We start from the raw sequence: 14,597 nt of genomic DNA, 5'->3' as shown, positions 1-14,597 counted from the left end.
GTTGATCAGTGGGTCCTTTGGACCCGATGTCCTCTGACACCTGCTGATGGTTCTGTACACAGGCAGATCTTTCTGTCGGTCAGTACAGAAGGCATGGATCCTGTGTCTCTGCAAAGCAGGGACACAGATCTATGCCTTCCCTTAGTAAAAGCACCTCCCACACAGTACACAAAATTACTAATAGGCACACAGTTAACCCTTTGATCACCCCTGATGTTAACCCCCCTCCCAGCCAGTGTCATCAGTACAATGCAGTAATGGTTTGCAAACTGGTTTTTGAAAATGTTAAAAAATATTGTATTTGCATTAAATTATATTGTTTTGTGCAATAATGCCTTAAGTGCATAAAAGATTAACCACTTAAGGCTTGGAAGGTTTAATGACCAGGCCATTTTTTGCGCTTTGGCACTGCGTTACTTTAACTGACGATTGATGCTGTACCCAAAAAAATTGGTGTCCTTTTCCCCCCCACACATAAAGCTTTCTTTTAGTGGTATTTGATCAACTCTGCGATTTTTATTTTTTGTGCTTTAAACAAAAAAAGAGCGACAATTTTGAAAAAAAAAAATATTTTTTTTTACTTTCTGCTATATAACATTCCCAATAAAAAAAAATTACAAATCAATTTTTTTTCATCAATTTAGGCCAATTTGTATTCTGCCACATAATTTTATTTTGAAAAATCCCAATAAGAGTATATTCATTGGTTTGCTCAAAAGGTATTGCGTCTACAAACTAGACTTATGTCATTTTTATTTATTTATTTATTTTTGTTACTTGTAATGGCGGCGATCAGCGATTTTTAGTGGGACTGCGACGGACCACCCAACTGACATTTTTGACATTTTTGGGGGGACCAGTGACATTACTACAGTAATCAGTGCTGAAAATATGCACTATTACTGTACTTATGACACTGTAAGGGAAGGGGTTAACACCAGGGGCGATCAAAGGGTTAAATGTATGCCTAGGGGGTGTTTTCTAACTGTGAGGGGTGGGCTTATGTAATCATTACAGGGACCTTTGTTCCTAAATTGGAGGAACACAGGAGCCCTGTGTTGATTGCTGACAGAACATTGGCCTGCTGTGTTTATAACAGCAGACCGCCGGTTATAATCTATCTTCCCGGGGAGTGATCGCGGGTGCCCAGCGGCAATCGCGGCTGCCGGGAGGCAGAGCAGCTTCCCGTCTTGTGAATCGCCGTGCGAGCGCACGCCCCACGCTCGCTCCCGAGGAGCGACGTATGGGTACAGAGATTCGTGCAGAAGAGCCACCTTGCTGCAGTATATCTGCGGCGGGTGGTCGTCGAGGTTAGTTTGTGTTCATACAAAAAAAAGAATATCACATAAGGAGATTCATATATCGAATGCGTTATGCTTTTCTGAACTGAGCTGTGGAAATGTAATATATGCATTATGTTATGTTCCTGTAATAGTCTGTTTACTAAGCAACATACCATACTTCCATATTTCAGCTTTTGCAACAGAATAATGTGGTTGGTAGCTGTAAGTGGCATAATCCAGGCTTTACCTAATTAGATCTTGCTAACATATGAGGTTTATTGTCCCATTTTTTTTACAAAATACATTTTAAGCCAAACTTTTACAAATCTTGGATGGAGTAGGGAATGGTAAAATTTCCGCCAAATTTCTCTATTTCTTTTCTGATGTCTATTTCACACTAGGGAAGTTTTTAGTTACTTGTTGCACACTAAACACAACAGCAAGTGAAAAGAAATGTCTCAAAAGTGAAGAAAATATCAAATGGCTATATTGGAACATTTCCTTTTATTCCTGTCAACATTTTGAATATTCCTTCAATTTCTGTTCAAGTGACGGTGGTCACCAGAACAAACAGAATGGGAGTTTCCTTAACGGGGACACAGTCAGCAATAAAGCATGACAGGGGCTCTACCCCTTCACCACTAGTAAGATGTTTTGACTTTAAATACACTATACTTATGTAGGTAATAGTATGAGTCTTGCGCTGTCTCGAGGATTCCTTATACCCCTTAAAGCTGCGTATACCCGTTCTGTGAACCAGACAGTGTATGAACAAGTTAATGAAGGGGGGAGGTATCGCGCTTCAGGGAAAGATGATATTCACTCAATAGTGATAGTGATGGTAAACTCAATATGCATAAAATATGTGATAGTGTCCAAAATGTATATATAAATAAAATGTTCTGGTGCTAAGTTGACAGTAAAATATACTTTAAAATTACATTAATGGTTAATAAAGTGACAAGTGCTCATAAATAACAAACAAATCCAGGTAAGTATCTATAAAGTGCTTATAAGTGAAAAGAAGGTGCTTATAGTGTCCCAATAATGTCCAAATCATGTGACTCGCACACGCAGTGTTTCTTCTTATTATCTTCGTTATTCCATCTCCACCTTACACCAAATATTTGTGGGGGTGCTTCTTACTCCTTAACCCCCTCGGGGGTGCTAGCCTCTCACCTCAAACTGAACAGGGATGCGCCTTAAGATAATGTGGCTCTCCTTTTCCAATCCTTCTCCTAACCCACTTCACATATGAGTGATGGTAATCTCCTGTTTTCTGGATCGGGGCAAGTACTCACTGGATATACCGCCAATCTCGAAAAAAAGTGCTTATATAGTGCAGTATTTTCGTAAAAACATTTATTGAAAAAATATATATAATGCACTCACATAAAAACGGGGATATAAGAGCGCAAACACGAGTACAGCAATCCTGCGGACTGTCTCTCCGCTTCCATCGTCACTTCCGATATACCGCCCTACGCGTTACGCCACTTCCGGTCACTTCCGGTTTCATGCAATTTTGGGATGGAGGCACACTACTCAGATGGGAGATCCAGATCACACCCCTTGTTTTATGTGTACATTTTAGGTGGAAGACACCTGTGCCCTTCTAGTGATCTGCATCACCATCCCCCTTACATCCTGTTCGATGTTATACTATTGTACTCTATATACTATGGATCCATGTGAGTATTATCATATCATCCTCATTTTTCATCAATTGGCAAACAGCCACTGATTATGTCTTGGTCCGGCTGGTTTTCTGTCTCCGGGAGCCGCAATTTGCCTCGGGCTCCGCCTTCCCCCTGCTGTGCTCAGTTCCTCTGACGCATGGGGGGGCGTGGCTCCGACTCACATTGGCGCCATGCTTTCCCGCCCTTGAGGTGCGGCGTCCGCATATATTGCGGGCAGTGCACGCCAGCATGGTGACTTTATTACTCTGCAGCAATGTGAGGAGAACGCCGTCTGTCTTTACAGCCGGCGACCATACTCGGCAGCATACATGGCGTTAGGGGTTGCTCTATAAGTTGACTCGGGGATCCCTCCAGAGAGCAGGACCGCACTGTTCCCACACCAATTTCTGGTAATTTTTTTGCCTTTTTTACACAGTCACTTAGTCCCTGGGCGCTCACTTTGTGTTGTACACTCCCATGATACAGCACTTGGCTGTGGGTATCAGTTTCCCCCTCCCTCCCTTCTTTCCCTCTCCTCTCCCTCTCCCCTCCCTCCCCTCCCCTCCCCCCCCTCTTTTTACCCCATACATCTACACCACCTTCCATTTTTCTACGCCATCAGGATCACTTATGTTTTTTGGATACTTTTTATTCATACATAGATACACTATTGTTTTTACACTATATCACTGATTGGCTTTTTGGGTTCTTTAACCCATATATAGGTTTATGGATACACATCCCCTCACTACCAGTCCTGCTCTCCTTGTGACCTCTGCTTCCACTGGAGCCCCCCCTACGGCTCCCGGTTCAGACTTCCCAATGGACCATTGTTCTCAGTGTTCTCATTTTGGAACTGATTCAGTGAGTATGGAGTCTTGATGATGGCTTTGTCTTCTATTCTACACTCCGTATATGCACATGTACATCATTAATAATTGTATCTTTTTACTTTGGATAGATATGATAAACACCCATTTCTGAGGAAGCGAACTACATTTTCGCGAAACGCGTCAAGGGTGCCATATTTTTATCATGCTTTGCATATGCTTGTATATAATCATTGTGTATGTCCATGTTGTTATTTCATACATTTTTTACTTTTTATGTATTGGATGTATTTGATGCCACTGAGCAGTCCATCATGTCCCTTTTTGAATGTGCTTACTATTATTTTTATATTTATTCAATAAAATATTTTTATATGATATACTACATTGATTTTTCATGAGTGTGTAGCCTCATCTAAAGTCCCCTGGGCAACCTCTTTTCTTGTTTTCATTTATTTTGGTAGTACTGTTTATTCATTTACTTATTTTAAGTATGTAACAATTGTGGATTGATTTTGGACATCATCACATATTTTATGCATATTGAGTTTACCATCACTATCACTATTGAGTGAATATCATCTTTCCCTGAAGCGCAATACCTCCCCCCCTTCATTAACTATACTTATGTAGTTACTTTAACAAATCCTTACCACTGGGTGTCATCACTCATTCTGCACAGCCTTACCACTGCGTGTCAGCATTCTTTGTGCTCCAAATGTTCAAATATTTGTGTCATAAACAGTTACCTGGCATTCTGTTATCTAAGTCTCTAGGTCATTTGCTTTGATTTTTTTTTTTTTTTTCATGCCATACAATGTGTACTCAAAGTTCATTACTGAAAAGGATTTCAGCTTAGGCTACAGTTACATTCATTCTGTGGAACCTCTGAATCTAGCCATGGGGACCTGGTTAATGTGCTTCAGTTCTATTGGAATTCTGCTTTTCTCCACAGCATTTAGACTAAGTGAAAGTGACAAGTTGCTTGTTATACCACAAGATGGAAGTCTTTGGCTCGCCATGAGTAGCGTGGTTGAGAAGTTGTCCCAAAGAGGTCACCAGATTGTTATGGTAGTCCCTGAAGTACATTTTTACGTAAATAAGATGGATAATATCACAGTGAGAACTTTTACTGTGCCCTTTAACAAAGAGTTTATGGAATCTATGGTGAAGGAGACTGGTCATGATATATTTCGATACCGGCCTGTTCTGCAGGATGTGAAGTTTATGTATGATAGAATAGTAAACATAACCAGTTTTGTAGTTACTCAGTGTGAGTACTTGCTGCGAAATGACTCCCTTATCAAGTATTTGGAAGACTACAAGTTTGATGCTATGTTGAATGACCCCGTCTACCCATGTGGAGAAATAATTGCTGAACATCTTTCTATACCGTCAGTGTCTTTCATAAGGGGGGCTTTCTTCGGTGCAGACCTGGAAGCAACACAGTCTCCAGTCCCAGCTTCCTATGTTCCCAGATTCTTTACTATGTACACCGACCATATGGAGTTTAGCCAGAGGGTGAAAAACGTTATAATAAGTTATATCGACCAGATTGTATGCCGCTTATTCTATGCTCCCTATGCCTATTTAGCTTCAGACTACTTGCACAAGGATGTCACAGTTATGGATCTTTTCAGTAGAGCTTCCATTTGGCTTCTAAGATATGACTTTGTATTTGAATTTCCTAGACCTATCATGCCAAACATGATCTTTATAGGAGGCATCAATTGTGTTCGAAGGAACCCTCTGACTCAAGTAGGTGAAATGCTTGCTACTGCCTTTAAAGTCCATGTTTTATTATTATTATTATTATTATTATTTCAGGTACTTATATAGCGCTGTCAATTTACGCAGCGCTTTACATATACATTGTACATTCACATCAGTTCCTGCCCTCAAGGAGCTTACAATCTAAGGTCCCTAACTCACATACATACACAGTAGGGACACTTTTTTTTTTTATACAGGATCCAATTAACCTACCAGCCTGTCTTTGGAGTGTTTCTTAGTTTTGTAACTGTTGTGTTATTTGTTGTCAATAAATAACAGGGATGACATTTCCAACCAGGCCTTTGTGAATTAAGATGCAACTCAAGCCATTTTTTTTATATAATTTTGATTAGAGTGAGGAACGGTTACAGCCACTGTAAACTTTTTTTTTTTTTACAGTTGTCTTTGTCACCATGCAGAAAGTTCTCCTCACTTCCTTTAACAATTGTTAGAATAGAAAACAAGAACATTCAAAACAATTCTCTTTATTATTCACCTAGGGACAATTACTTTTCCTTAAAAAGTTGAATGTCTTTTTCTGTTTGCCCATGCATGTGAGTTTGGAGAGAAAGTTCAAATATTAGGTAAACTAAATATTCTTTCTCTATTACTTTTTCAGCTTTGTACAAATGCATATGTAGCAAATTAGCTTCCAACTGCAAGACTGACAGATATTGAGAAACATTTGTTATCTGAAAAAAGTTCAATAAAAAAGCAAAGTTCACTTTGTGATAGCTGATAAGGAGTCAGAGTGGATTATGGAGGGCATAAAAGTGCATACAGTGCTGTGTAAAAAGTTTTGAATGAATCTCTTGGTTTCTCAGACGCAGACATGAGTTTTTGCAACGTTCTTAGATTTCTTCTTTTTTTTGTGACAGTTAGACTAAATGAAGGTGGAAAGTTGCTAGTTGTACCACAAGATGGAAGCCATTGGCTCAGCATGCGAAACTTGGTGGAGGAGCTGTCCCACAGAGGTCACGAGAGTGTTGTGGTTGTCCCCGATGTCAATTTTCACTTTAAGAATTTAGACCAATTCACAGTGAGAACTTTTTCTGCACCCTACACCAAAGAATATATTGAATCAATGTTAAAAGACTATACTAATACAGTGTTTGAAGAGAGGACAGCCTTACAGAAAGCAATTATTACGTATGATAGGATGATGAGTATGACAAATTCTTGTGTAGCAGCATGTCAGAACCTTCTTTACAATGAAACTCTTATCAATGATTTGGAAACAGGCAAGTTTGATGCTATGTTGACTGATCCAGTTTTCCCATGTGGAGAGATAATAGCCGAACATTTATCTATTCCAACTGTGTTCTTCTTGAGAGGGACTTTATTTGGGGTTGACCAAGAAGCAACCCAGTCTCCCAGCCAGGGCCGCTGATAGGGCAGTACAACCAGCCCTGTTGTACCGGGCCCGGGCTCTATCAGTCCAGCAGGGGGGCCCGGGCAGCTTTACAGTTGTTTCTCCTAAATAAATAAAAAGTTTTTTTATAAACCATACCTTTTTCAATTTGTTTGTTTTTTTGTTGAGGGTAATTTCCTGGGCCCCTAGGGTTAACATTAGGGGCCCAGGAGATGTCAGCACTGAGAAGAGGAGGGACTTCTTTTCCTTTTTCGGGGCGCAGGCAGACAAGCTTATGTGCTGCCATATAGTTCCGGTCACGGCCATCCACTGCCTAGGTTTTCACTGGCGGAGTGATATTTTTCTACACTGCTCCCTCAGTAAGTTCCACGGACAGAGGAAGAGACTGATGTGAGGCAGGCTGGAGGCTGAGAGGGCACTGCAGGCTTAATCCGATGGCTGGGGGAGGTGCAAAGCTTCACACAATGACACTGACTACCAAGGAAGGAAGGTACACTCCCCGACTCTCCACTGTGTGCTTACCATCATTATGACGATCAGATCACAGCAGCTGCTCTGTCACAGTGTCACATTGCTGTTGGGTGCTGATTTTGTTAACTTTATGGCTGTACTGTGTTACAGATTGTAAGACAGTACAGCCATAACAGAATCAGCAACCAACAGTGACACTGTGACAGAGGAACAGAGCAGCTGCTGTGCTCTGATCATTATAATGATGGTAATCATAACCATGAGATGCTTGCTTACATCTCTGTTTGGAGGGCAGTAAATGGCTGAGCTGTGTTTTTAAGACCTCCAACAACTCCCCATAAGAATTATTTGCCCAAGCTTTCCACTTAGATCTGCCAGTCAATTTTTTTGTGCATACCTCTATGTAGGTCTACAGAAATCCACATACACCACACAGTGGATAGGGGTGGACTGGTGATGGCTCTATGAATGGACAGATATAAATGGAAATGTGTCCATTTACATCAGGCTATGTTTGATCTGTCATGTTTAGGTTTGGAAAAATAGATAAGGACTGCTGTCTGTTTACATCCACCTACCTCTGGATATGTCCAGTTTCCGAAAAAAAAAATGGAAAAGGACTTCACCCTTGTCTATTTTTCCAGACCTAAACATGACAGATTAAACATAGCCTGATGTAAATGGACACATTTCCATTTACATCTGTCCATCCATAGAGCCATCACCAGTCCACCCCTATCCACTGTGTGGTATACGTGGGCATAGACTGAACTAGCACAGAGGTTTTAACACTGCCATCTATGCCGAGAAGCTCCAGTTCAGCAGGGAATCCACTCATGGATCCCTTGCTAAGCAGATGTTTCAAAGAGCCTTTATGCTGGAAAGGTAGCGGGATGGAAAGTACATATGTCACAACTGCAAAGCTTTTTGCACAGCAAAAATTGTCCCCATTGGACCACCCACCATGTTGCCTACTGGCCACGATCCTATTCAACTGTTATCAGGATTTTGAAGTGGTTAACAGGTGCTGAAGAGGTGATACAATGCCTCCTCCCACCAGCCAAATGCTCTCTGAAGAGAGATCTGAATGCAGATCACTCTTCAAAGAGCAATGCTAGTGTGAAATAGCTCATAAAGATTTTAAATAATTATAATTGCATGCTTCAGCTGATTTAAAGGCATCATAGATGTACTTTAAGGCTTCAAGGATAAGTTCACCTTTTAAAAAAAATAATAAATGCACATTTTTTTGCAGTTAAAAAAATGTGCATTTATTTTTTTTTCTTTTGGAGCCTGTAAAGCATTGCACCAGCAATCAGCAGATCCCTGGTGCCATGTAGGTCTTCTTCAGATCGTCAGTATATCTGTGTGCCTGTACATCCCGTATGGGCTTGCAGATACACTGACAGGAAAAAATCAAAGAAATACCACGGTGCTCCACAGCACCATTGTAGTTCTTTGAGAACTACAATGGCGGGGGGAGAGGCGGCTGCAGGATTTGGAACATGTTACATGTTCCACACAAAATCGGGTGGTTAGGGTCAACCTATGCTTTAAAGAAAATCTACAGTATGCCTTAAAGTCATCGGCAGCATTCTCATTAAAAAGGGATGATCTCAGGTGTCTTTGAACACTAGTCTAATCAAATTTATAACAGGCAGGAGAAAAATAAATATCACTTGAGGACCAAGGCTGCATTTTGTTGAGGTGGGTGGGGTCAGGGTGGGGCCCGCTGAGGTGGGCGGGGTCGGGGTGGGGCCCGCTGAGGTGGGCGGGTTGGGGGGCCCGCTTAGGTAGGCTGTACGGGGCCCCGTGATTTCTAACAGCGGCCCTGCTCCCAGCCCAGTTTCTTATGTGCCAAGATTCTTCACTGGGTACACTGACCACATGACCTTCAAAGAAAGAGTAAAGAACTTTCTGTTGCGATATGCTGAGCTGATTATGTGCCGAATTTTCTATGCTCCTTTTGCCCAACTGGCATCAAATTTTCTGCACAGGGAGGTCACAGCCGTGGACCTTTTCAGTCGGGCTTCAATCTGGTTATTAAGATATGACTTTGTCTTTGAATTTCCAAGACCTTTAATGCCAAACATGGTATTTATAGGAGGAATCAACTGTGCCGAGAAGAAGCATCTAAACCAGGTAGAAATAATGGGTGTTGAATTGCTACTTGCAGCTCTTAAGTTTGAAATGTTAACAGGAATGCAAGTTCGCATTTGCATTTTATTTTCGAGTTATAGAAAACCATATAGCCAAATCTTGCAAATATAAATAATTCAGTAGTATATCACTTCACAAGTAAAACATCTCAAAAGACCTTAACGTTTGATCTCATTGGGTTGATTTGCTAAAGGTAAATAGGCTGTTCAATTTGCAAGGGGATTAACCCCAGAGCCTATTGAATGAGGTGAAGTTCTGCTGACTTTCGTCATCGAATCAAAAAACCAGCTATTTTTTTATTTTTTATTTTCCGTGCATGTGGGTATATTTTGCTAAGTGAAGCATGTTCATTAAACCCTGGGGCTTTCTTGCAAAGCTCAATTTCCCTTGCAAAAAAAACAGCCTATTTGCATTTAGTAATTCAACTCCCTTGTGTTTTATAAGGATTGTAGACATGCACCAAACCATTTGATGTAGTCAAATCAATAACCAGGTTGCGCTGAAAAGAACATCAGAGGGTGCCCACCTAAGTGTAGTTTTAATTATAAAAACACAATAAACAATTCATGAAGGAAGCAAATATGGCACCTGTCATAAGCACATTCTGGTACAGACCCAATGTGGAAGGATCAGTGCGGGGACAAGGTCAATTAGAGCCCAGGGCGAACATGCCAAACTGCGTCAGCAAAAATCCCCCCTCCCCTCAAAAAATTGAGCACTAATCTGAATTCTTTCCTCCTAAGTATAAATCCCCCCTCCTCCAAGTACAAATCCCCCTACCGGCAGAAATCTTTGCCCCTCCCATCCGCCCCCACCCCCCAAAAAAAATCACCCTCCTAGCACAAATCCTCTACCACTCAAATTTCCCCACCAAGCACAAAGTCTCTCCCATCCCACTCCAATGCCCCCTCCCAGCACATATACCCCCCCACCCCCAAAAAAGTTTCCCTACCTAGCACAAATCCTCTCCTTCCTCTACCATTTGACGTCTTCTAGCACAAAACCCCCAAATCCCTCCTCCTAGCACAAATCCTCCTCCCCCTCCCAAAATAAATACCCACCAACTCCTAGTTGACCCTATTTTTTTTTTTTTGATCTGCAAAGTTCACTTTAGCTGTTAGAAGGCAATGTCACTTTGGTGTTTATGGCTAAACTAAAATATTGATACATGCAAGGCTCTTTGTGCCCTTTTCACACAGTTATGCACAGGGGTCAAGTTCTGGGAAAAAAGTGTGGAACTCACCCAAGATCCCCCCCCACCTCAAAAATAAAAAAGTGTGTGTGTGTGTATGTATATGTATATATATATATATATATATATATATATATATATATATATATATATATATATACCTTTTGAAGAGCGAGAGCCACTTTAGCGACTTGGTAACCAGTCTCGGACCACAATGAGCAGATTACAGGTCTGTGTCCACTCAGCATATGCAAAGCAAACACGGATACAGCCTGCTCTACTCTATGGGCCCTCCGATCCGATCCGCCCAGACAGAAGGGGAAGAATCCCCTTCTGTTTTTTTAAGTGGATCTGATTGGAGATAGGCGGGTGTAAACGGACACAAGTCCGTTGATGGTAGGTACTGCTGGTGGGAATTGCTGGCGGGTACTGTTGGCTTGTACAGCGGGGGGGTACTGTTGATGGGTAGTGCTGGCTGGTACTGCTGGCTTGTATTGCTGGTGGGTACTGCTGGTGAGTATTGTCGATGGGTACTGCTGGCTGGTACTGCTGGCTGGTACTGCTGGTGGGTACTGCTGGCTTATATTGCTGGTTGGTACTGCTGGTGGGTACTGTTGGCTTGCATTGCTGGTGGGTATGAAGCCGCACAGATGTCTTTCAAGTTGCAGCTGAAGTTGCACTGACAATGAGGCTTTGAAATTGTGTGATTTCAGATGAAGTTGCATGATTTCAAAGTGGCATTTAATGTGAATGAGGGCTTCTACCTTAATTTCCTAAACTCAGACTGTAGCAGGTCCTTTACAATATACAGTACATATACACATTGTATATAAAATTACATGCTATACAAAGAACACAAGTTTTGAAAACATAAATACACATTGATTAATACAAGTTGATGTCTATCAACCTGATCTTTTATTTTCATTTACATGTATTCCTAAAATAAATTCCCAAGATACATTCATCTTTCTCATCTTTCATCTCAAAAATCTTTCTCTAAATGGTATATTGTAGCTGTTATTACTCACCACTGTCACCTTTATCTCAGATGACAGGAACTGCTAAGTCATGGAAGTTAGGAATGTACTGATAATAGCAATTTATTGGGAAACCTAGTTGACCCTATTTCTTTTTTTGATCTGCAAAGTTCACTTTAGCTGTTAGAAGGCAATGTCATGTGAGGTTCTGACCTTACACCATACTTTGGTGTTTATTGCTAAACTAAAATATTGATACATGCAAGGCTCTTTGTGCCCTTTTCACACAGTTATGCACATGGGTCAAGTCCTGGATAAAGAAGTGTGGGAACTCAAGATCCCCCCACCTCAAAAATAAAAAAGCGTGTGTGTGTGTGTGTATGTATATACTGCTGGTGAGTACTGTTGGTGGGTACTGCTGTCGGGTACTGCTGGTGGGTACTGCTGGCTGGTACTGCTGGTGGGAATTGCTGGTGGGTACTGCTGGCGGGTATTTTTGGCTGGTACAGCTAGCTGGTGCTGCTGGCTGGTACTGCTGGTGGCTACTGTTGGTAGGTACTGCTGGTGGGTACTGCTGGCTGGTACTGATGGTTGGTATTGATGGTAGGTACAGCTGGCGAGTACTGCTGGTGGGTACTGCTGGCTGGTACTGCTGGGGGGTACTGTTGGTGTGTAGTGCTGACTGGTACTGCTGGCTTGTATTGCTGGCGGGTAGTGCTGATGGGTACTGCTGGCTGGTACTGCTGGTGGGAATTGCTGGCTGATTCTGCTGGCGGGTATTGTTGGCTGGTACTGCTGGCTGGTGCTGCTGGCGGGTACTGCTGGCGGGTACTGCTGGCTGGTACTGCTGGCGGCTACTGTTGGTGGGTACTGCTGGTTGGTACTGATGGTAGGTACTGCTGGCGAGTACTGCTGGTCGGTACTGCTGGCTGGTACTGCTGGTGGGAATTGCTGACGGGTACTTTTGGCTTGTACCGCTGGGGGGTACTGTTGATGGGTAGTGCTGGCTGGTACTGCTGCCTTGTATTGCTGGCTGGTATTGCTGGTGGGTACTGCTGGCTGGTACTGCTGGTTTGTATTGCTGGTGGGCACTGCAGTGGGCACTGCTGGTGGGTATTGCTGGTGGGTACTGTTGGCTGGTACTGCTGGCTTATACTGCTGGCTGGTACTGCTGGCTGGTACTACTGGCTTGTATTGCTGGCTGGTGCTTCTGGTGGGTACTGCTGGCTTGTATTGCTGGCGGGTATGAAGTCGCACAGATGTCTTTCAAGTTGCAGCTGAAGTTGCACTGACAATGAGGCTTTGAAATTGTGTAATTTCAGATGAAGTTGCATGATTTCAAAGTGGCATTTAATGTGAATGAGGGCTTGCTTCTACCTTAATTTCCTAAACTCAGACTGTAGCAGGTCCTTTACAATATACAGTACATATACACATTGTATATAAAATTACATGCTATACAAAGAACACAAGGTTTGAAAACATAAATACACATTGATTAATACAAGTTGATTTTTATAAACCTGATATTTTATTTACATTTAGATGTATTTCTAAAATAAATTCCCAAGATACATTCATCTTTCTCATCTTTCATCTCAAAAATCTTTCTCTAAATAGTATAGTGTAGCTGTTATTACTCACCTCTGTCACCTTTATCTCAGATGACAGGAACTGCTAAGTCATTGAAGTTAGGAATGTACTGATAATAGCAATTTATTGGGAAACCTAGTTGACCCTATTTCTTTTTTTTGATCTGCAAAGTTCACTTTAGCTGTTAGAAGGCAATGTCACGTGAGGTTCTGACCTTGCACCATACTTTGGTGTTTATTGCTAAACTGAGATATTGATACATGCAAGGCTCTTTGTGCCCTTTTCACACAGTTATGCACAGGGGTCAAGTTCTGGGGAAAAAAGTGTGGGAACTCACCCAAGATCCCCCCACCTCAAAAAAAAAGTTTGTGTGTGTGTATGTATATACTGCTGGTGGGTACTGTTGGTGGGTACTGCTATTGGGTACTGCTGATGGGTACTGCTGGCTGGTACTGCTGGTGGGTACTGCTGGCAGGTATTGTTGGCTGGTTGGTGCTGCTGGCGGGTACTGCTGGCAGGTATTGTTGGCTGGCTGGTGCTGCTGGCGGGTACTGCTGGTGGCTACTGTTGGTGGGTACTGCTGGCTGGTACTGCTGGTTGGTACTGATGGTAGGTACTGCTGGTGAGCACTGCTGGTGGGTACTGCTGGCTGGTACTGCTGGTGGAAATTTCTGGTGGGTACTGTTGGCTTGTACTGCTGGGGGGTACTGTGGTTGGTAGTGCTAGCTGGTACTGCTGGCTTGTATTGCTGGTGGGTACTGCTGGCTGGTACTGCTGGCTTGTATTGCTGGTGGGTACTGCTGGTGAGTATTGCTGGCTAGTACTGCTGGCTGGTGCTGCTGGCGGGTACTGCTGACTGCTACTGTTGGTGGGTACTGCTGGTGGGTACCGCTGGCTGGTACTGATGGTAGGTACTGCTGCCGATTACTGCTGGTGGGTACTGCTGGCTGGTACTGCTGGTGGGAATTGCTGGTGGGTACTGTTGGCTTATACTGCTGTGGGGTACTGTTGATGGGTAGTGCTGGCTGGTACTGCTGGATTGTATTGCTGGCTGGTATTGCTGGTGGGAACTGCTGGCTTGTATTGCTGATGGGTATTGCTGGTGGGTACTGCTGGCTTGTGTTGCTGGCTGGTACTGCTGGTGGGTACTGCTGGCTGGTACTGCTGGCTTGTATTGCTGGCTGGTACTGCTGGATTGTATTGCTGGTGGGTACTGCTGGCTGGTACTGCTGGTGGGTACTGCTGGCTTGTACTGCTGGCAGGT

At 42.7% G+C, this 14,597-nt stretch overlaps 2 protein-coding genes across 5 annotated transcripts in view; both read left to right on the top strand.

The window, feature by feature from the left end:
* The window catches only part of LOC309557982 (UDP-glucuronosyltransferase 1A1-like), a 166,241-nt gene that overhangs the window by 114,318 nt on the left and 37,326 nt on the right, over nucleotides 1–14,597 (top strand). Inside the window, exon 1 of one of the 4 annotated variants that reach the window (XM_082260887.1) lies at nucleotides 4,654–5,550. The exons of the other annotated variants lie outside the window; for them this stretch is intronic. Coding sequence (XP_082117013.1) covers nucleotides 4,693–5,550 — 858 coding nt within the window. The 5' untranslated portion in view covers nucleotides 4,654–4,692. Of the gene's footprint in view, nucleotides 1–4,653; nucleotides 5,551–14,597 lie in introns of those variants that run through there. 4 annotated transcript variants of the gene reach the window in all.
* LOC309557720 (UDP-glucuronosyltransferase 1A5-like) lies at nucleotides 6,322–6,955 on the top strand (the record flags this gene model as incomplete). The annotated part of the gene is made up of 1 exon (XM_082260494.1): nucleotides 6,322–6,955. Exon 1 carries the CDS (start codon nucleotides 6,398–6,400, stop codon nucleotides 6,953–6,955), a length of 558 nt encoding a protein of 185 aa, XP_082116620.1. The 5' UTR covers nucleotides 6,322–6,397.

Source organism: Pelophylax lessonae (genome assembly GCF_965119305.1).
Source record: "Pelophylax lessonae genome assembly, chromosome: 6".
Taxonomy (NCBI): Eukaryota; Metazoa; Chordata; class Amphibia; order Anura; family Ranidae; genus Pelophylax; species Pelophylax lessonae.
This window is presented reverse-complemented; position numbering and strand designations above follow the sequence as displayed.